At 54.1% G+C, this 21,735-nt stretch overlaps 2 protein-coding genes across 9 annotated transcripts in view; one reads left to right on the forward strand and one right to left on the reverse strand.

Moving 5' to 3' along the window:
- IQSEC3 (IQ motif and Sec7 domain ArfGEF 3) overlaps positions 1 to 3,722 on the forward strand; it is a 102,701-nt gene extending 98,979 nt beyond the window's left edge. For 3 of the 5 annotated variants that reach the window (XM_059683900.1, XM_059683901.1, XM_059683903.1), the window contains one exon: positions 2,075 to 3,722. In XM_059683900.1, coding sequence (XP_059539883.1) covers positions 2,075 to 2,509 — 435 coding nt within the window. In that variant the 3' untranslated portion in view covers positions 2,510 to 3,722. The remainder of the gene's footprint in view (positions 1 to 2,074) is intronic. The other 2 variants (XR_009451285.1, XM_059683902.1) reach the window with 2 other exon arrangements.
- Positions 3,723 to 9,948: 6,226 nt separating this feature from the next.
- Positions 9,949 to 21,735, reverse strand: part of SLC6A12 (solute carrier family 6 member 12) — a 34,949-nt gene continuing 23,162 nt past the window's right edge. For all 4 annotated transcript variants that reach the window (XM_059683907.1, XM_059683904.1, XM_059683905.1 and 1 more), the window contains 5 exons: positions 21,397 to 21,534; positions 20,580 to 20,682; positions 18,625 to 18,725; positions 17,928 to 18,098; positions 9,949 to 16,700 (listed from right to left, as the gene is read on the reverse strand). In XM_059683907.1, coding sequence (XP_059539890.1) covers positions 16,557 to 16,700; positions 17,928 to 18,098; positions 18,625 to 18,725; positions 20,580 to 20,682; positions 21,397 to 21,534 — 657 coding nt within the window. In that variant the 3' untranslated portion in view covers positions 9,949 to 16,556. The remainder of the gene's footprint in view (positions 16,701 to 17,927; positions 18,099 to 18,624; positions 18,726 to 20,579; positions 20,683 to 21,396; positions 21,535 to 21,735) is intronic.

Below are 21,735 nucleotides of genomic sequence, written 5' to 3' on the forward strand. Positions count from 1 at the left end.
TGCCCTCTCTCTGTCATTTCCTCATTGCCTGGCCAAGCCGCTCTGGCAGGCGCTTCTCCATCTTCGAGCTGCTACTCATGTTCCATCCTCAATCTCAATCTCTCTCTCTCTCTCTCTCTCTCTCTCTCTCTCTCTCTCTCTCTCCTTTCTTTCTTCAGCAGGGGGTCAGAATGAGAAAATGTTTTGCTGTCAATTCCTGCTTTTCACTTACTATTAAAGATAAGGGATCAGGCTGGGGTGGGGAGGAGGGAGGTGAGACAGTGGAGGTGGGATCAGAAAGGGGAGGTGAAGAGGAGGGGCAGGATGAGGTCCAGAGCTGTGGGCTACATGGGGGCAGCTGGGGAGGGGGAGGAAGAGGGCTCGGCGAGTGTGTACTGGGCAGCTAGGCATTTGCCTGGGGAGGGGCAGCCATAGAGTCTTGGGGGCGGGGGGTGGGAGCAGAAGGGATATAAGCCTGCCCCTGCTGTCCTGGCCACTTTTCTCCTGGGAAATAGGTCAGAATATGAGCAGGTGGGGAAGGGAGCTTGTGCCTGCCACCCCCCACCCTGCCCCCAGCAGCAGTGGACAGAGGCCTTCTGCCCAAGTGAGGGCCACAGAGGGCTCCCCAGGAGGGAAGTGGCCCAGCCACGCTCTCTGCTCACCCTGTGTCTTGTCAGGGCAGTGCAGGGCTCAGGGGCCCCTTCATTGGTTTGGGGGAATCTCAGGCCTGGGAAGTGCTGCCAAGGCTGGAGGTTGAGAATGAAGAGTAAAGACTGCAACATGCTGAGCATGGCTGGGGGCTTGTGATTATGGAAGGGCAGACAGATGGGGCTCAGGAGCTGTGGAGAGGGACACAGGCCACTGGGAGAGGGGACCCAGGAAGGGGGGGGGGGAATCCCTGAAATTGCACCTTTTGCCAATAAATGGGGTTAAGATCTGCTGGTTAGGGCCCCAAGATCGTTTTGGGCTGGGCCTTCCTGGTCTAGGCCTGGGGATAAGGTCCCCTCCCTGTAGCCTGGATCCTCCTGGGCTTGGCACAGGCTGTCCTGGGTGGTGGTTCCAAGGACAGTAGAAAACATCCTCAGAGAGAAGGGTCTCGGCCACCCCCAAAGGGCTCAGGTGTCGGGAGGGGGTTGTAGTATCTAGAGACTTGCGGGGTGGGGAATTAAAGCCCTCTCCTTCCAGAATCCTCTAGCCGCTCTGCCACCCATTTCCTCCCCTCCCCCTGCTAGCAAGAAGAGGCCAGGCTGGTTCATAGTGACCTCCATGGCCTGAGGGAGGGGGCCACCTCCTCATGCCCCACCTAGGAGATAAGGATTAGAATCCTTTCTGGGCAACCCCTCATGCAGCAGAAGAAGTTTAACCAGGATCCAGGTTGGGCCATAAAGGCAGCTGGGGATCAGACTCTGGCCTTTGCTCTCTGGGCTGCTCTTGGATGTGTGATCATGGCCTTGGGAGTCTGGGGGCAGGGAGAGTGGGGGGAGCTCCAGATCACCCCTCAGGGGTCCCTGGCAGTCTGGGGTTTGGGTGCCTTCGTGATGTTTACAGTGACAATGAGGCTTCCCCTCTAACAAAGCCAGAGGAAGGAGAGGGCTGGAAAGTCTCAGGTGCTTAACCCTGTCCCTGAGTCCTCCCTTGGCTCTCAAGATACCCTGGGAGGCAGGGAGGGAGCAAAGACCCTTACCCCAGTTTTTCAAGCTCAGAAGCTGGTAGAGAGGAAGATGGGGAGAAGTTTACCCATAGCCCAAAGCCACCCAGCAGGGCCATGAAGTCAGACTGCAGAGCTATGCAGAACCTCAGTGAGTCTATGGTGCAAACGCCCATCTCACAGATGAGGAGACTGAGGCTGAGGGAACTGAGGCTGCTCATGGTCAGTGGCAGAACATGCCAGTCTCTTGACTGCAGGGATGGAGCCTCTGTTGGCTGCCAGTTTTCCTCTGGTGGAGAGATGGGGAGTGGGTCAAGGTGAGGGCTGAGAGCCCCTAATGGGCACAGGAGCCAGGGAAGGGGAGAAGGGAGGCTCAGGGTAGCCAGTCCTAGTAGCTGGGAATTAGTCTTGTAACATTTCATGCTTCTCTGGCTGTTTCTAAACTAGGTGTCAATTCACAACAGGCTTCAAACGTCCCAACACAACTCCGGGCTGGGGGCCCAGAGGAGAGCTGCGGTGCCACCGCCAGACCCGCAGCCTAGCCCCCTGAGAGAGCAGCCCCCGCCGTTGCCGCCATCACCACCCACGCCCCCAGGGACCCTGGTGCAGTGTCAGCAAATTGTCAAGGTCATTGTCCTGGACAAGCCCTGCTTGGCCCGCATGGAGCCCCTGCTAAGCCAGGCTCTCTCCAGCTACGCCTCTTCCTCCTCTGACTCCTGCGGCTCCACACCCCTGGGCGGCCCGGGCTCCCCGGTCAAGGTCATCCACCAGCCCCCGCTGCCCCCACCCCCGCCCCCCTACAACCACCCTCACCAGTACTGCCCGCCAGGCTCCTTGCTGCACCGGCGCCGCTACTCCAGCGGCTCCAGGAGCCTGGTGTAGACTGTTTCCCACACTGCTGCCCCAGGGGGCTGCCACCAGGGTCCCTGGGCTGTACCCAGGAGCCCCGGCCGCCCCTTCACTGCTCCCCACACCCTGGCACGCTGTGTTCCTGGTCACCATCACCATTGTTTTGGAAAAGAACCTCGATCCCTGGCACCTGGGTTTGCCTCACCCGACATGCTTCCCGTACTCAGCTGAACACCCGCCCCCCTCCCCCCCTTCAATCTGGAGACTCCACCACACTCCCCTGGGTCCTGCACAGCTGCATGGCCAGGCCTCCTCCTCCTGCCACCACTTACCGCGTGGACCATGGACTTCGGAGGACAAGAACTGAGGGCCTACCCAGCTTCTGGGTCCTGAGTCTGAGTCTGTTGGGCCCTGGGCCGCAGGCTGGGAGGGGGGTGCAAGGGGAGCCAGCACCCAGCACCAGACAGAAAGTGGCCTGGCTCCCTGCTCAGCTCTAGGTGCTGCACTGGGTGGAGGAGAGTTGGCCCTGGATCCCTGAAGGGACCAGGGAAGTGGGAGTGTGAGGAGGGGTCTTTTTCTGCTGCACCGGCCCCGCCCCCCACAACTGGCAGACGCAGGAGGTCAGTCTGTCCCCAAGGATGTTGGTTGTCCTGACCACGTCCTCCCCCTCCTCCCAGGGCCTGCCCTTCCTCTGGAGCTGGGCACTGCCTGCCCAGGGCTGCGCAGACTCCAGGAAAGCTTTGAGAGAGGGAGGGAGGAGGGGGACCCGTCTCAGCTCTCTCTAGGTCAATTCAACCAGCTGTGGAACCGTGAGGTCATTCATCTAAAATGAATCTTTTTAGGGTTTTAGTTCCCCAGCCCCAAATAACACCCGGCCAACGCGAATGTGCCCCGGGACCTGGAATAAGGGGGCCTGGGAGTAGAGTGGTTAGTTCCCTCCCCTGTGGCAGTGGAGACAGGGAGGAGGGGCAGTGGTTTGCCCAGGGGCAAATGCAGCCAGAGGAGGTGGTCGGAGAGGCCCGGCTCCCTCTTGCATGGTTTCCGTGGCCTCCGCGAGGGATTTGGATGCAGAAGTGGGCGGGAGAAGCAGGTGCTCCACAGGCACGTGCCTTCCCCCTGCTGCCATCCCAAACTTGCCCCTCAGCCTTTAAACCTCCCGCCTCTCCACCTCCCCCAAGAAGTGGCCCGCCTCCTGCAGGGGGCACTGAGTCCCTGCCCCCTCAAAATTGCAAAGAGCCCAAAGTGGGTCTCACTGACCCCCTCAGGGCCAAATAGCATTGGGGAGTCAACCTTTAGGTGACCCCACAGAGCCTGGGCAGCCCCCTCAAAGACCTCAGAAGATACCCGGGCCCCAGTCATGCCCTTTCAGGAAGTGTCTGTCCAAGCCGGGCCAGGTTCCAGTCCTGGGCCGTCATTCCATTGCTGCCCCTCATCGAGCTCCCCTCCTACTTGGAGCCCATTATCAAAGTGTCCCCAGAGGTGGAAGTGAGCGTGGGCCAGGTCTAAAGTGAATGTGCTTCTCCCTGACCCTACCTCACACCCCAAAGGCAGTGCCCTGGGCCAGCTGGGAGACCCTGATCCTTGTCCCGCGCTCTCGGAGCTTCCAGATGACCTGGTTTCATTTGTATGTGTGGTCACCAAACGTCATTATGGCGTCACCCAGCGAGTTTATTTCTAGCCCTGTCTTTGTCATCCTGGGATCCGTAACTTGTGACCAATTTGCTGTCTCCTCCGTGTGGCTCCCCGGCCGAGCTGCTTTTGTCCTTATTGTCTTGGTCCCTCTCTTGTGTCTCTACTGTAACAAGGACATGCCAATAAGAGGCTTTCAGAACAGAGTGGCTGACAGATGGGGCCTCAAACTACGACATTTCTGATGCACGTGGCCAGGGCAGGGATCGCCTGTAAAGAGTGCGAGCGGGAAGAGGAGCAGAGTTGGGTTGGGAGTGAATGGATCTTGAATAAGGGGGCCTGGAAATAGAGAGGAAGTTAATGGGTGGGCAGCAGGGAGTATGAGTTGTGAAGGAAGGGGTGGGGGGTTGACGTGGCCAAACCTGATTATGGGATGGGGACCATGAATGCCAGGGGCTGGTGAGGAAGCAGCAGCCCCTACCGTCAGGCCCTTGTCACCGCCCACAAAGTGCTTCTCGTTGAAAAGTGCTCTCCTCCCTGTCGGTGGGCATGGCAGCCCTGGCCCCTTCCTCCCACCTCTGCTGCAGCCCTGACTCTGCAGACAGAATCTCAGAGGTCTTGGGGATGGAGCACACAGAGCCTTCCCTGAGGACCCGGATGCTCGGGGACTGGGGCTTGCTCCCGGGCACTGCAGTGGCTTCCCTGGGACCCTGGCAGCACTGGGAGTCCCAGCCCTGGAAGCAGACCAGCCTGGGCTCTGCAGCACAAGAGCCAAGCCTGAGCTGTGAGGCTTTTCACCCCAGTGGCCTGAGCAAGGGGCAGTTGGCCCTCCTCCTGTTAGGGAAGCAACAGTTCCCACTGTCTGCATCCTCCTGCCCCTGTCCTGCCAGCAGGCTAAGGCTGGGACCCCCTCATCCCCGCCCCCAGAGCCTAGCCCCAGAAACCTTGGACAAGCCTCCTGCCCTTGCAGAGGCCCCACTGGAGATGCTCATGGGGCCCTCTGCTCTCCCAAGGCTGAAGGCACTGGAGTGCTGACTGAGCCCCGGACACAGCCCCAACATGGCCCCACTCTATCAACTCTCTAGGCCTTACTTTGGGGGACCCGAGCCCCTTTCTCAATTTTATCCATTTGGCTCCAGCTCCAGAATCAGGAGTGGAGATGAAATGAGCTTTCCCACCCACTCTTGGGCAAGTCCCACCTCCAAACCTGGAGCGAGACCTGCCCGGGCAGCTTGACCTGGAAGCTTGCCTGCTTGTGTCCAAAGGCACACATGTCTATCAGCCCCGGGCCCTTGACCCCACCCCACCCCACCTGTTCCCCTGTAGCCTGCCAGAACGTCTGTTGTACCCGATAGCTGCTCTGATAACCATCTGTCTGTCTGCCCTGTGTTCTGCTGTGCGTACCTTCCTGCTGCACCTCCTCCCCGCAGGCACCCCTCACCCTGTTGGAGAGAAACCTCTCTAGGGAAGGCAGGGTGGCTGCACCCAGCGACTAATCCAAATGGCAAATATTTTGTAACAAAATAGCCCAGAGGTATTTTATCTGTTCAATTCATAGAGTTTTAGAGATTATATTGAAATATGTCACTTGAGCAAACTGTCGGTTGTGTTTCTTTTGTTCTGCAAGAGGGAGGGTCCACTTTCACTCAGAGGGTCTAATTGAGGAGGGTCCGAGCAAGAGGACAGTCTGATGTTCTTAGCCCTGGGGTCTTTCAGGGGCAGCTGGGCTGCCAGGCTGTTCTTCTCCGGCCATAGTGGCGTCACCCCTTTACCCCAGAGTGACACCCTTCTGAGCCATGCTGTGACAAGACTAGGAAGTCCTGTCTTAAGTTAATGAGGCTTGGGTATGTGGGAGAGGGTCATCTGATGGGTGGGCACAGGGTTGGAGCTAGGGGTGCAAGGCCCACTAACACACACACACACACACACACACACACACACTCAGCTTTGAGCCAATTGAGAGAGCAGGTTATAACAGGGACGAGGGGCACTTTTGGAGAAGGGATCACCGTGATGGCCAGTGTGCACCCAGCAGAGTGAGAGATGGGGGCCAGGAACCCATGGGCCCTGCTTGGCTTTCTGTCACGGGAGTGAGGGACTGTTGGGAGGTCAGGGTCCCACTGACCATGCTGGGTCATCACCCTCAGGTGACTCACCAGACACCAGCTCCAAAAACCTGACCTAATCACAGCATGTGCTGTGACAAGCCCTAGGGTGTGCCATTTGCCATGGAGGGGGCGGCAGACCCAGGTAAAAGGATTGGGGGAATATTGTTGGGAAAAGTGCACAGAGCCATAGAGTGCAATGGATCAAACGTTTACCAAGCCCCACAGTGTGCCAGGTGCCCTGTTGGTTGCCGGAAGGGAGGCCAAGGTTCTGCAGAGGATACAACAGCAGCCAAGTGGCTGTAAACCAGGAGAGCAGGCTGACACAAGGTCGCTTGGCGAGCGTTCACAGCTGCGTCAATGCTCAGATCAGGCTCCACAACAGGCTTGACACAGAGTGACCTCTTCTGGCTGCAAGAGTGGAGAACCTTCCAGCCAAGCTGAGGCCAGAGGTGCCGCCTGTGGGAGAAATGCAACTGGCCACGATGGCCGGTCCAGGGACACCTGTGAAGACACACCCAGCTCCCCCGGCGACTGGAACTCTGAACACCCCGAAATCTCGGTAGCTCCGCAGGCTGGGTCCCCTTATTCCTTTAAAATGAAAGGAAACCTGACCTCACCCTCCTTCCAGAAAAAGGGAAATTCCAGGAGAAGCCTGGGGCCAGCTCTGACCTGTCACATCCTGGGAACTCGCTGACCCGGGAAGCTGAGGACTAGCCCCTTGAGAGCACCCCCGAGGGGACCAGCTCAGCTCAGGCCTGGGAGAGGACTAAGGCGCAAAGGACCTGCTGCCGTCTGTGTGGTGTGGAGTGCTGCCACCATCCTCCCAGCCGCTGCCCCTGACAGAGCCCCCGGGGTCCCAGGCCCTCTGCTCCATCTGCCATAGGAATGGAGAGCTATGGCTCCTTATAGTGACCATTTAGATGGGGAAACTCAGCTGTTGACTTGGAATGTTTCCAATAAGGTGCTTGGAATTCCCCGGTTTCTGGCTGAGAGCGATGGGCCAGAACATGAGGCCAGCGCTAGAAATCAGGGAAATGCGACCAGCTCATGACCACCCGGCGTGTGCCAGGTGCTGGTCTAAGGGTCGGAATAGGCCCAGAATGTGACAAGCCATGCCTCTGCCCTCGAGTTCCCACTGGGTAGTGCCCTCAGAAATCAACAAGCAGACCGGCTACTTTCACACAGATGGTGGTGCATCAGGGGTGCTGCAAGGGGGGCGGCTGAAGAGCCTTCAAAGAAGGCCTCTCCGACGGGGCAGATTCAACAAGGCGAAGGTCAGATTCCAGGGCAGGTGAGCCGTTCAGACACCACCTCTAGGGGAGAGTCTGTAAGGACTATTTCCTGGGGTATGAATTTACTTACGTGAAAATTCTTATTACACCTTACTGACGTGCATTTTACAATCTCCTTTATTAAGGAAATAATGAAACTGGGCTTCTGGGAAACCCAGGGCAAAGGGTCACCACAATCAGCGGGGAAGGAGGGGCTGACAGCAGCAGGCTGGCCACTGGAGAAGGCTGGGCTGCAGCAGGAGGAGCCAGACCCCCAACTAGACCCCAGAGGACAAACCCCAGCTGTCAGGACAAGCTGTCAGGGCAGCTCCTGATCAGGAGGCACCACCAGGGCCTGGTAGGCCTGCAGGAAGCCCTCTGTCCATCTTGTCCCATCACCCCCATCCAAGCAGGTCAGGTTTGCTATCCTAGATAATAAAGAGCTAATATGCAAATGGTCATCACACCCTCTCGCCGTCACACCGTGATGCCCTCATGCCGTCATAATCCATCCCCAGGAGGCTGCGTGCACAGCGGGCTTGCGTGGGTGGGCGGGGACTTGATGCTGCATGTGCGGCATGGAGGCGGGTCCCAGCAGCTCCGTGCGGCGAGACCTGGGGGTCCTGGCAGCTCTGACCTACCTCTTTGGGGCAATCCATCATGGGGCTCCTGCACTGTGAGAAGGCACAGGCCAGGCTGAGAGGTCCCCCTGCCCCCCGAGTGCATGAATTTCGTGCACCAGGCCTCTTGTTTAAAATAATAACAGGGTGGACTTCATAGCCTAGTTCCCATGGATTTCTGGGGTTGACAGCCCTTCACAGCTCAGCAGGAGCAACATGAAGCTGTAGTAAGACTGACTTGCCCTGCAGCAGGCCTGGCACCCTCCTTCCTTCCCCAGCCTCCACAGGCATGCCTAATGGATCAAGCTTTCCAGGAGTCACCATCAATCAATGTACATCGACACCCAGCATGAAATTAACTTGCCAACCTGTCACCCTGTCATCCTCCTTGAGCCACCTTGAAGGCAAGCGTTTTGGAAGCTGTGGGCTGTGAGACCGAGAGCCCCAGAAAAAAAGCGAGGAATGGTGGCAGAGGCTGTTCAGGCCCGGCCCACTGTTCTCAGATTGCTCATGGAAAGGGCTTTGCTTTGCTCCTTAGCTCAGCAACGCTCTGCCCCAGGGATGCTCAGGGCTGCTTCCTTCTAGGACTCACCACTCCGGCAGCTCTAGCTCACCTCACTTGCACCACTCACCTCCCACCAGCTCCCTCTGCTCTGACCAGAGACGGAGCCCTTGAGGTACAGATGGCAACCGGTCACAGCTGCAGATTGGGAATGCCAGGGAGAAGTCACTCAGGGGCTCTCCATCCCGGGGCAAAGCATGGCCTAGAGAGGCAACACCCAGGCACTGCAGGCCTTGGGAGAGACCCTTCATGAGGCAGGAGGGGTGTTTCCTCCAGGACTGAGGTGAGGCCCAGACAGAGCCCAGTGGCCTGGAGTCACAGGCTGAGTCCTTATCCGCTCCCCACCCCTTCCAGAAAGGTAGTTGATCCCAGCTCTGAGCCAGAACTGCTACTGGGAAAATTCCATTCTGGAAGAGGCTGGAGGATGAGGGAACTGGGCTCAGGAGATGGGGAGGAAGGATGGGAATTCTTTCCTCCCTGCAGGTCTGGATGGTTTCTTTCCCTAGAGAACCAGGCACCCTAACCCCACTCACCAGCCCCTAGCACCTCAGTGCTTCCTGCTCCCATGACCCTAACGAACCTCAAGGCAGGCTCTGGAAAAACTGTGGGAACCAGCTGCAGGGAAGGCAGGGGACCACCAGGAGAGCGGGCTCCTGTTCCCATATTCTCAGCTGCCCTGGACAGACTGCTGCCTCCCACCCTGCCCAACCCCATTTCCTTCCAAGACATCCGGGCTAGGAAGTAGCCTCCCTCCCTGCCTCCACAGAGAGCAGAGGCAGGGCGTAAGAGAGCCCTTTCCACTAGCACAGGAGGCCACCGAATCCCTGAATGTCAGACTTGGAAACAGACAGGTCAGTTCAAAGTAAGTAGGAGGAAGGAAATAGCAAAGATGAAAGCAGAAATAATGAAGTGGAAGATACATATACAAAAGAAAAGATGAACAAAACTGAAAGCTAGTAGTAAGAAATGACTAATAAACTTACAAACCTCTGATAAGACTAATATGAAAATAGAATCAGCACAGATAAGTAACAGGGGGACATGCTATCTATATTGCAGAGGTAAATTTAAATAGAATACTGCAAATAAACTAGAAACCTATGACAGTAAGTTTGAAAACCTTCACAGAATGAACACTAGCCTAGAAAAATATCTTACCAAAACTCACTCAAGAACAAATAGAAAAGTTGAGATGTAAACCCCCTAAAGACATTTAAATGTGTAGTTAAAAATCTACCCACACACCTCCCCCCTAAAAAAAACCTCACAATACCATTCCAGATGATTTTACAAAATTCTACTGTACAGTCAAAGAGCGATAGTTTCCATCTCTTATTAACTCTTTCAGAGAAAAGAAAAAGAAAGAAAACTTTCAGACTCCTTATAGGTTTAGTGTAACCTTATTAACAAAAACTAAATCAGGCTAGGACAGTGTCAGAAAGGAGCATAAATACAAAATTCTAAACAAATTGTTAAGAAACTGAATCTAGCATTGAATGACTAGCAAGCAAAAAATGATGCACCATAATCAAGTTAGGTTTGTCCCAGGAATTAAAAGATAGTTAAATATTAGAAAATCTATTAATACAGCTCACCACATTAACAGATTAAAGGAGAAAAACAATATGATCTTCCCAATAAATGCATAAAAAGCAATCAATAAAAATCAACACTTTTGAAAACAGATATAATTGACATATGCCATTAGTTTCAGGTATTCAACATAATGATTCAATATTTGTATATATTGTGAAATGATCATCACAGTAGTCTAGTTACCATCTGATTAACACTTATTCTTTTAAAAAAACAAACAAAACAAAAACAGAAACATTGGAGCAGAAGAAAACTTCATAGCCTAATAAATGATATTTTTCAAAAATCTACGTCAACTATTACCCTTCTAATAGTTAAATGTTAGAATTCCTTTCAAAATTAGGAAGGAGACAAGGATGCCTCCTCCCACCACTTCTAGTTACAAAGTGAAGGAAGTCAAGAAAAAACTGAAAGGAATGATGATCAGAGAAATTAATTCCGACAGTCTGATTATCTATGTAAAAAGCTCTAAAGAATCAAGAGGTAAAAGTGTTAGAATTAATACAGAGGAGAGAGAAGCCTGCGGCGGGCTAGGAGCTGTTCCTCTGCCTGGTGTGCCCTTCTGGCCTTGCCCCTGCCTCCTCCGGGACCCTCCTCTCAGCAACAGACCCCGATTCCAACTGCACTTGCCGAGCACCCACTGGACCAGGGAGGGTGCCGGCCACCTTCCCAGACCCCTGAGGAGTGGAGACAGGGAATGAGTGGCGCCTGGAGCGACGGTCCACTGCTAGTAACAGCGTTGCTGACTGCTGACGTGGCACTCGGGAGTTCCGGCCTCGGGCCCTTTGGCTACGCTGCAGTGGCCCTGCGTGGGTGGGCGACATGGTGTGCGCAGAGAAAGCCTCCGAGTGCAATTGCGTCAGGAGTATTGACTGAACTCTTGCTGCAGCCATGGGGTTGGGCACTGACCCTGTGGAGGAACCCAGGCCATCAGAGCCTTCCTCTCTCTGTCTGTTGCATCACCTAGCAATGATGTGCCCGCCTCCCCACCCTGTCAACCCATTAACTCCTCAGACCCCAGGAGCAGCCACCTGACTGCTGGTCGTCACACTGGAAGTAGAGCATGCTGGTATGCAAGGTGCCAGGACCCAGGACACCAACCCACTTCAGCCTCATTTGACCTGCCAGGCTTGGCCCCCACCGTCCTCTGCTGTCCTCCCGCCACCTTCTGTATTGATGGGTGGTTAACAAGCTTTCACCCCTGTCAAGTCCAATCAGCCCTTGTTACTTCCCTGAGTAGCTACACCCGCAGGGAAGCCAGTGCGCTGGGTCACCAGGGAGCGGGCATGTGAGGCCTAGAGCAGCAGGGAGAGAGGCAGGCAGTCCTCACCTGCCTCAGGGCAAGGAGGAGAGGGCAAGGCCCAGGGCTATGGAGGGTCAGAGTGATAAGGATGTGGGAGAAAGGCGAAGGGCTCACACAGGACAAACACCAGCGAGGCCTCCCTTCCTGCAGTGCTGAGGGACAGTGCTCTGAGGGGCATACCCCACCCTCAAAAAGGGCGATTCTTGTACTTAGGGAAGCCAAGGACCCATATTAGGTATCTACTACTGCTGAACAAACTACTCCAGAACTCGTGGCTTACACAATATACATTGATTATCTTTCATGTGGGTCAGTGATTCAGGGCCCACCTTGTGGGGTATCTTCTGGCTCAGGGCTCTTCATAAGGTTGCAGTCAGCATCAGCCAGGCCGACAGTCATCTGAAGGCTTGACAGGGGCGGGGGGATCCATGTCCACAGTGATCATTCACCTGGCTGACCAGTTGGTGATGGCTCTTGGCCGGAAGCCTCAGCTCCTTCCACATGGGCCTCTCTATGGGGCTGCCTGAGTGTCCACGTGGTGTGGCGATCGGCTGCCACCAGAGGCAGTGACCCAAGAGATCATGAAGCCTTGGTGCCTTCTATGACCGAGCTGCAAACGCCCCTCACTCGTCCTCCATCTGTGCTGTGGGTCAGGGCATGAACAGCAGGAGGTGAAGATCTGGGGTCCTGGGGGAGAAGGAGGCAGGGGTGCGCCGAAAGTTTCATCCAGGAGCTCCTCCGTGCCCTGGCTATTTCAGGGCGAGGTGCTAGCCTCTCAGGTGAGCTGAGCGTCGTCCTCCGATTATGATGTTTCCCCACAAACCGCAGTCTGGATCTTTCCTCCCAAATCCACACCTCTCTCCTCCTGGCCTCCTAATCTATGTCCCTGTGACTCCCAGATGATTCTGTTCCTTTCTCCTGCCCCAAATCTTATTCCCGTAACCTTGGCCCCTCACCAAGGCAGCTCAGGGCTCACAAGGCTGATAGGCCAGGCAGCTTACATTCTCTTTCTCTCTGACAGGGTGGGAGGAGCTCTGACCTGAGGACAAGGCTGGCATCCCCAGACCGCTCTAGGATGAAATAGGTCACAGCGGATGCTTCCTTTCCATGGGAGCAGCAGACATGAGACCCACAAGGTGGTCTGGACCTGAGGGTGGTTTGGGAGGTCAGCTGGAGGTGGAGCCCAGCAATACCTGGAGGCCTCAAACCAGACCCAGGCTCTCTTTGGTGGGGCCCTGCATGGGACCAGGTGGGAGAAGCTGTAGAAGTGGGATGCCGGCTAGATAGGGAACAATCTCCCCTGGTCAGGTGCCCTTCCAACCTAATCCTCACAGACCGTAGTCTCGCACATGGGAAGTCCATTCATCAGGGGTTGGGGCTCCAATCTCAGTGGAGTTCAAGGCCCTCTTCAGCTCCCTGCGCTCTCCTGGCTTGGGGGAAGGGAGTAGAGAGGGCACTGAGCATACCTTCGCTTACTCCTCAGCTCCCTCACAGGCAACCCACATGCTGGGTGGAGAAGGGGCTCCCAGTTGAGACAAGAGGGGAGAGTCCAAACCCAGGTTCAGCCTTGCCAAGGGAAGAGCCAAGGTGAGTGGTTGGGGGCTGCAACCCCAAGACCAGAAGCCTTGGCAAGTCAGCTCCACAGGGAGCCCAGCCTGGGAGTGGCGGGCGTGGTTCCCAGGAGGAACTCAGGTGCTTAGAAAAGTGAGACAGTCTCAGCCTCACATGTGGAGGAGCACCACAGTCAGGTTAAATGCTTTTGCCTAAAATAAAGGGAAATTGGGGGGAGGGTGTTCCTAAGCACATCTGGGTGAACTGATGGGGTTGGGAGGCAGAAGTGATCCCAAAACCCAACAGAGGTCTTTGTGGCTGGGCCACTGGTCTAGACTTCAGGTCTAGCTTTGAAAGTAAACTTGGCCACCACCCTTCTTTGGGAAAGGGAAGAGCTGGTGGGAAGGGGAGAACTGACCAGGATTCAAGGGTTACCGAGTGGGAGACCCACAGATGAACAAGCCAGAGTGTTGGCTGTCCCAGGACTGCCCCCTTCTGAGGCACTGGGACCCTGAGAGCGCTGCCCTTGGTGCCCCTCCGCTCAAGCAAGGGTTCTGGTTCCCTGCCTGGCCCACAGGTCTCAGTCCTTCCCTTGGGGCACAGGTTAGGAAGTCAAATGCCTTTAGACTCAAATGTGTGAAAAGCTCAGGTTTGGGTAATTTGGAGCTGTGGAGTCTGCAGCAAACTGGAGAGTACCTAAAAGCATACACTTAAAAAAATTTTAATATCATACTGGCCAAACAGATCATAGCTGCCAGATTAGGCCTCTGGCCACTAGTATGAAACCCAGCCTAGGAGATGGAAGCAAGCCCAGCTAACCCAATACCTGTTCTGTGTGCACATATGTACACGCACACACGCACACGCACACACACACACACACACACACACACCTGTATCAGTGCTCGGGGTACTTTAAAGGGCCCAATTGCTGCTCCTTGCCCATGCTGTGAGTGGGCTCCTATGAGCTATGAAGTTGGCTGGAAGTCCCTTTCCCCAACGCCCTCTTTCCTCCAGCCCCGAGCCACCCCTCCAGATTCTTTGGACTCACAGGCCATGGGGGCTCTATACTGAGTGCTCCCAGCAGTCCCAGAGCCAGAACAGAGACCTTCTAAGACAGCCTGTGAGTTTAGAGCCAGGGGGTCTGGCGGATGTATGTGAGGTGAGGAAGGTGGGAGAGGATGATGGTGTCTGTTAACAGTCTGCAGAGACAGAGAGACAATTCAGGGCCCTATGAGCTGGGGAGAGCTTGTGCCCCACCACTGTGCAGACCTGCCCACAACAGAAAATGTCCCCCAGGCTGACAGAGCCGAGGTGTGGGTGGCAGCAGGTAGCTGAGAAGCCTGGCTGGCTGCCCGCCTATCCACTGCAGCTGGCTGCCCCAAAGCAAGTTGTCTCTCTAGGAGAGCCCCATCAGGACCTTGGGGAGAAGGATGAGGGAAGTGTTTGGGTTCCAGATGGTGAAAGCTGACAGGGAAGGAGAGCTGCTCAGCTTGTCCATGCATCCTGAGGACGGGGTGAGGGCGCTTCCCTCCGGTTTGTGAAGGGTGCTGAGGAGGTCCTGCTGGGAACCTGGGGAAGCGGCACTGCTCCTATTGGCCACCAAGAGGCAGCAGAGAGCACTGTGCCAGCCTCAACTAGGGCTCCCCAGTCTCATCAGTGAGTGTGATCTTACTGAAGCCATTTCTCTCCATCCCTTCCTTCTGTACCCACTTCTTGACCCACTGACTAGTCCAAGAAAGGTAAACACAGGTGCACGGAGCGGTCCAGAGGAATGCAGAAGCAGACTGCCAGAACCCAGGAGTCTGGACACCTGCTCGTGCCCAGTGTGACAACATACTTGTTCTTACGAGTGAGAAGCACCTACCTATCTGGGCAAAGGGTGGTGAGTGATCTGAGGATGCCGGGGCTGTTGGAGATGGAACTCACCATGGCCAGACCATATTTTTACTCCAGCCACTGGGCATTGGCTCTGGGTAACATCTACCTACACATAATCCTCCCCAGGTGACTTCCTTTCTTCCAGCTCTCAGGTCCTGCCCCCAGGAAACTATCCTGAGTGGCCTACCCCACCTCCACTCTCTCTCCTCGCTTCCTCTGAACACAAGTCCTGCCTTCCACCTCCACAAAGCCTACTCCGGCCAGAGAAAGACCTGCATGATCTGGTAGGGAGGGGAAAGGAGCACCCCCCACACACACCTTCCTCTCTGTTTGAGACCTGAGGGCTCTTGCAGGCCCCAAGCCCGCCCCTGTGGGAGGAGAGACAGAAAGTGTCAAAAATGAGGGGTCTAGAGAGGAAATCTGGTCAGATGAGTAGGGGCTGGCAGAGAAAATACTATGGTGAAGGCATCACTCTAGGGAGAGCTGCTCACCCCTTCACAGAAGCGACCTCTCTCCCTCCTACCCCAGGACAGCGTAACTGAACAGGCATGGGTGAGGTAAAGAAGGCAGCACACGGGGCAGGCCATCCATATAACATGCTTGGTTATTAACGCAGGAGGGGGTAACGGGGGGCACACTGGCCGAGAAACAGAGGACCAGGTTCCAGTCGTCTCTCTCTGGTGCTGAGGAACTGCGTGAATTTGAAAAAGCCGCTTTGTCTCATTGGTCCTCATTCGTGAAGTCAGGGATTTGGACAAAAGCAGGATGGCAAATGAAGCTGCCTGGAGCACTATATTTGGAAGGTGGGAAAGAATTGGTAATCAATTAGAAATGTCTGTCCTGGACATAGGACACAGTCCAGGCATCATCTGTAAGTCCCTTCCATTTGAACGCTCCATGAGTTGATAACATTTGAAGAAGAGTGTAGAACTAGCACTGGCACTAGGAACACTGGGAGAGACTGCCTCCTGGAAACGTCGATGCAATGATGGCCTGTGAAGATCTGCCTCCTGGCTGACTCTCTAGTCCCCTCCCCCTGGACTCCAGAATGCTACACCTAGTGAGGGGCCCCCTCTAAGGGAATGTCAGAGTCCAACATGATGTGTTCAGTGCCACTTCCAGCACAGTGTTCCATCGCGCTCTCTGAATCAGATCATGATGTGTATTCCAATTGGCACTATCTTCCAATGCACAAATATAGTAAATTCTAACAGGAAACATCCCTGCAGTAGGAGATCCCTCATAATGTAATGTGCTATAATCAGATGGTGAACTCCAAAAAGACCACCCTTCTTTATAAATAAGACAGTGGGTTCCAGAAGGGAGTCGCTTCACAGCGCGGCATGTTCCAGCGGGACTGTCCTGAGCCCACCAGGAGGAGCTGCTTCCGCTGAGAGGAGAGAGGAGGAAATCTTGCCTTCGCTGGGGGTGCCCCAGACATCGCAGGCATTCGCAACAGGGCTGTGGTGGGAACAGAGGCGAAGGCTGTCCACTGGGGGGAGAGGGTGGCCCTGACCCCAGGTTCCTGGCTCAGGAGCCCCCTGGCTTTCAGCCACATCCTATAAGTGGGTCTCTTTCTCCCCAACTATCAGTCCCTCCTTCACTGGGGAGGGTCCACAGTCCTGGCTGGTGCCACCATCCAGACACAGGTGTTGCTTGGGTTGTGGCAGGCTGGGGTCAGGGGTGATGAGCTGTCGCAAGCGCTGTGGAGAGAAGAGGGAATGAGTGGGTATTGTTGGTGAGAGAGGCAAAGATGCTTTCTCCTGTCTGTATCTTCAAGGCCCAACACAGGAACATGGGGGCAGCTCAGTACCATATGAGTGAATAAATAAATAAATAAATATTTTGAGAAGAGAGAAGAGGCAATAATATGGTGATTAAGAGTGTGAATTAGGTTTCACTTCTGGCTCTGTTACTTGTGCAATCTTAGGCAACCCATTTAACCCCTCTCTGCCTCATCTATAAAATGAGGATTATAAGAGTACATACCTCATAGAACAGTGTCTGACAGGGTAAGGCAGCAATAAGTATCTATTTTTGTTCTTATTATTACTAATTTTCTTACTATTATATGCTCAATAAGTATCTATTATTATTTTTACTAGTAGTAATTCTGCATAACTATCATTATTGGGATTTGTGGTATCATCTCCCTCACCCTTCTTGCCTTGATTGCTGATGTGACGGCTGGAGTCATGACAACCTTCTTGTGACAATGAGGTGATAAGCTTATAATGCACACACAACATGCTCACGATGGCAGTGCAGGAATATAGGATGAGTCTGGTCCCTAATGCCCTCTTTAAGCAGCTGAACAAAATGCCAGCAACCCCTGTCTCTGATCTCCTTGATATGTAAGAAAAAAAATAAACCTATTTGCTTATTGCAGGTTGAGTTTTCTACTACTTGTAGGCCAGATAGATTTCTATAGTGTAATGTCTTTGTGAGACACTGACTATATACTCTTCCCGGAAGGCATGTCCCAAACTCTAAACAGGAAGCCTCTTGCACATGTTCCCCACAAGGTTAAGATAAGAAAAGACGCCAGGACACTGTGTGGAATGAATGATGATACCCAGTTATCAGTTTCCTGAGAGCAAGGAATCTGTGCTCTGTAAGCCTCTGTGTCTGGGCCCATTTATGTTCTCCTTTGTGACTTAGTTTCCCCCTTAACCCTTGACAATTGACCATTGGTTAACCTGCCTCGATGATCTTTTAGAGGTCAGGTTCTAAAGGTCTACAATTCTGGGACTTTCTACTGTTTCTGGACATGAAACTATTAGACTGATCTTCAAAGACCTTTCTCTTTAAGGTTCTATTAGACTGAAGGGCTGCCCCACACTCATAGCTGGGCCCCAGCTGTAGTGTGCTGCCCAAGACCCACCTCTCTCAGTGCCCTCTTGAATGCATCATTTCCCTCAGCTCCCTACCTTCTTGAAGGTACCCTGGGTCTTCAGGAGGGTAATGATGACGAAGAGTGGGACGCAGACCATGGAGGAGAGAGCCAGGAACCAGCCAATGGAGTATCCCCAGGGAGGGTACACATAGATGTTGTTGTATTTGAGAGGTGTGTACTTGCTCAAGGAGAAGAAGAAAGTGGCCTAGAAAGAGTGGGGCAGAAGGCAGGGTGGTCAGACACAGATGAGATAGAGCCAATAAAATTCTCTCCTCTCTACTTAAATACTCAGTGATAGAGGACAATTTAGATACACTGTGCTACATCTATGAGGCGGGAAAGTAAAAGCCATTTGCAAATCGGGGGCCTAGGCATCACTCACATCAAAGACTGAGACAGGAGGAGACGTAAAGGAAAGGAAGAGAGACGGAGGAGCTCTAAACAGACAAAGAGACCAATAACTGGGAAATCAGGCAGATGGCTGGAGATGCTGTGAGAAAGGGATGGAGAAGGAATGGGAATAGATGATAAAGACAGTAAAGCAAACATATGGAGAGATAGCCCCAGACAAGAAGGGCCGAGGAAACCAATACATTGGAGGGAATGGAACAGCCTCCCAAGATCACTGGACAGGCAGGGACAGAGCCCTAGAACTCTGGCAACCTGTTCCTCATCCCCCCGAGTCTGCTGCAGGCAGGAGGGAATAAAGGGGTAGCTGGGTGGGCACATACCAGGCAAAGTCCAGGGGTCAGGAAGAGCCAGGAGATCTTTACCAGGGGCCATGGCCGGTAGCCAATCATGTCCTCAATGTTGTCATAGAAACGGTCTGCCCCTGCCCAGGCACAGTGGGGGAAGAACGAGAACAGAAAGGTGAGGACAGCTCATGGGTATTTGGGAAGGACTCACTTGGTAGCTCTTCCCCCCCACCCTGTCAATGAGATGGGTCCCTGGCACCCCAGACACAGTGCTGGGAGTTGGGGAGGGAGAAGGAGCTGCCACCAACAAGCCAGGGGCCCTGGGGTCACCCAAACTCTGGGTGCAGTCTCTGTCCCCCTGTCATTGGATGAAGACTCCACTGTCCTAACCACAGAAGAGGGTGTGAGCCTACAATGGGGCTCAGTGCTATATATACAGATGCTTGTTTATCTGCATAGCAAAGATGAATTCGGTTTCAAGGCAAAACACAAAACAGCAAGTGTGCCACTGCTCAAGCAGTTCCTTTCCACTCTGATAGAGCCAGATCTCTACGGGAAGAGAGGGGAGGAAAGGGAGGCGGAGGAGAGGGAAGGGGAAGGGAGCAGAGGGGAGAGATAGGAGGATGGAGAGGGAAGGGGAAGATCACTACTGGGAAGCCTAATTCTAGACTCCAGAGGAACCCCCTGCATTCTGTCACGCATGGGGAGAGGGTTGACTAGTGCACATGAAAACACTAATGTTTGGTTTTGTTTAATGTCCTCAGGTTTTCACATTTGCTCTATCTTCTAAGAAGTGAAGAGCCCCTGATTGGTAAAGACACTTAGAAGACCCCTCTATCTGCCTCTCACCAAAAAAAGATTTTCCCTCTGGTCACTAAGGCAGGAAATGCCACCATTAAAGAGTCATTCCTTTGGCTTGTAAATTTCTCCCATTAGAAACCAAATACTCTTGAGTAGGTGTAACATATTAAGACTCATCAGCCATGTACACCTCACTGTGGTTGAGTTCATCAGACCCTCTCAGAACAAGTTTTGAAAAGGAGGAGGGGACAACCGGGAAGACATCGGGTGCTTGAATGAGAAGGGAGAGGACATCTCCAAGGAGTGGAAAGGACATCAAATAGGAGGGCCAAGGGTAGCAAAATGAAAGCTTTCCTACTCATAGCTGGTTACAAGGCCCCAGTACATGGCACCCTTTACCCTCTCTGCCCTGAGCTTTGTGACTTTGGCAATGTGTCCCGCCAACCTGGTGCAGTGGAGCCAGACAGACCTGGGGTATGATGATGGCTCCTCCACTTACTAGCTGTGTGAGCTCAGGAAAGAGCCATAACTCTCTTAGCCTCACCTTCCCTGGTAAAGGGTTGTTGTACAGGTTGGGAGGTAGCAAGTGCTTGCACATAGCGGTGCACTGGCTGGGGGTTTCTCCCCTGTTGTCATGAGGCACAATAACAACATGGGTATGACAGCACTCAGCACTGTGGGTTAGTTATCTCGCAGCCAAGGGGCTAGGGCTGTGGGAAAAAGTCAATGGAAGGCACAGTTCACCTTTATGTAAGAAAGAAATGCCTAACAGCCAAAAGGGAAAAGGAATGGCTTTCCTGTTCTTGGAAGAATTCAGCAAAATCTGGGCGATAACTTCAAAAGGGACTATGGGATCTGCACAGATCAGAATAAATGGCCCAACGGTCTCTTTTAACTACAACTCCCACCGGGGAAGGATCTCTGGCAGCCTCTGTAGCAAAGAAAAACCAAACTTTCCACTGATATTTATAATGGCCCTCACCCCTCAAGGAACTCGGTGTTGTCATTATCCCCACTCTTCCTGCATAATGCGAAATGCCTGGATTCCCAGTGATGGATACACTTACCACGTGAAAAGAACCAGGACAGCAATACAAAAACACAGAAAACAGAGGCTAGCACACCCTGTCCCTCATCCGGGCAAGTCCCACCCTTAGCTGGGTCCCAGAGGCTCCTCCCAACCCACTTACCATACACCCAGCTGATGCAGATTACTTCCGACATTGCGAGGAAAAGCAGGCATATGCCACTGGAAGCGTAATAATCAAATAACTGGAAGACGTACATCCCGCCCTGTGAAGAGGGGCGGGGAGCTGAGAACTTGGCCAGTGGGGGCAGGGACCACGCTCCACCACACAGCAACAGGGCAAGCCTCTGTCCGTGGCTTCCCCCCACCCCCGCCCATGGGAAGTTACTCCTTGCCTCCAGAAGGAGTTTGCTCTACCTCTCCCTGCCTCCTGCCCTCACTTAACATCAGGGCAACAATTCTCACATCTGCAAGGACGCTGGGACTGTGGTGGACATACACTGTCTGTTTGCCCAGCATTCCCCTCCTTGAAGGAGAGTCATGGCTGGGCGCTGGCCACGCTCTCAGGAAAAGGGTGCTCTCTCCTGTGGGGTGGTTGGGTGGCAGAAGTTACCTTCTTTACTACCAGGAGGGCCATCTGGCTAAGAATGAAGTCACCAGAGGAAAGGGAACTGGGAGACAGAGAGGGACACTTCTGACCATGTCATTAGAGCAGCTGGGTCCAACCATACATACAACAAAATATTTCTACCTGACCCCCAAACTCCCCTTTCTGCTTAAGCCAGCTTGTGTTTGGCTTCTAAAACCAAAACACAGCTCACAAACAGAGATGGGTTCTACTGTGTGGTCCCTACAATCTCACTGTGAGGTGTCAACACCCCTGATCAGCAGATGAGAAAAGTGTGGCTCTGAGAAGGGTCAGCGGTGTCCCCATGGCTCCCTCACCCTGGAGCTCAGCCGCAGGCGCCGCCCCTGCTCACCTCGGTGACCAGGAGGAGCCCTATCAGGTAGCACAGGATAGAAATGGCAAGGATGAGGAGCTCTCGCCGCCCGCTCCTCCGGAGCTGCCTGGGGAACATGTCCACGGAGGCTGTCACCAGGCACTCCACACAGACAAACTGCGGGCCAGGAGGGAAGCTGAGTGAGAGGGGCCCCTGCCCTTAGGCCTTCCCAGCACCGCCTTGCCCCGGCCTCCTCTCACCCCGCTCCCCCTGCTGATGCACAGGCGTGCAGGGAGGGTACAAAGGGCAGAAATGGGTGGTGGCCAGGGGTGAGGCCATCTCTGCCCTTGGCCACATATCCACAACAGGGGGTCCCAG

Source organism: Myotis daubentonii, chromosome 2, assembly GCF_963259705.1.
Source record: "Myotis daubentonii chromosome 2, mMyoDau2.1, whole genome shotgun sequence".
NCBI lineage: Eukaryota > Metazoa > Chordata > Mammalia > Chiroptera > Vespertilionidae > Myotis > Myotis daubentonii.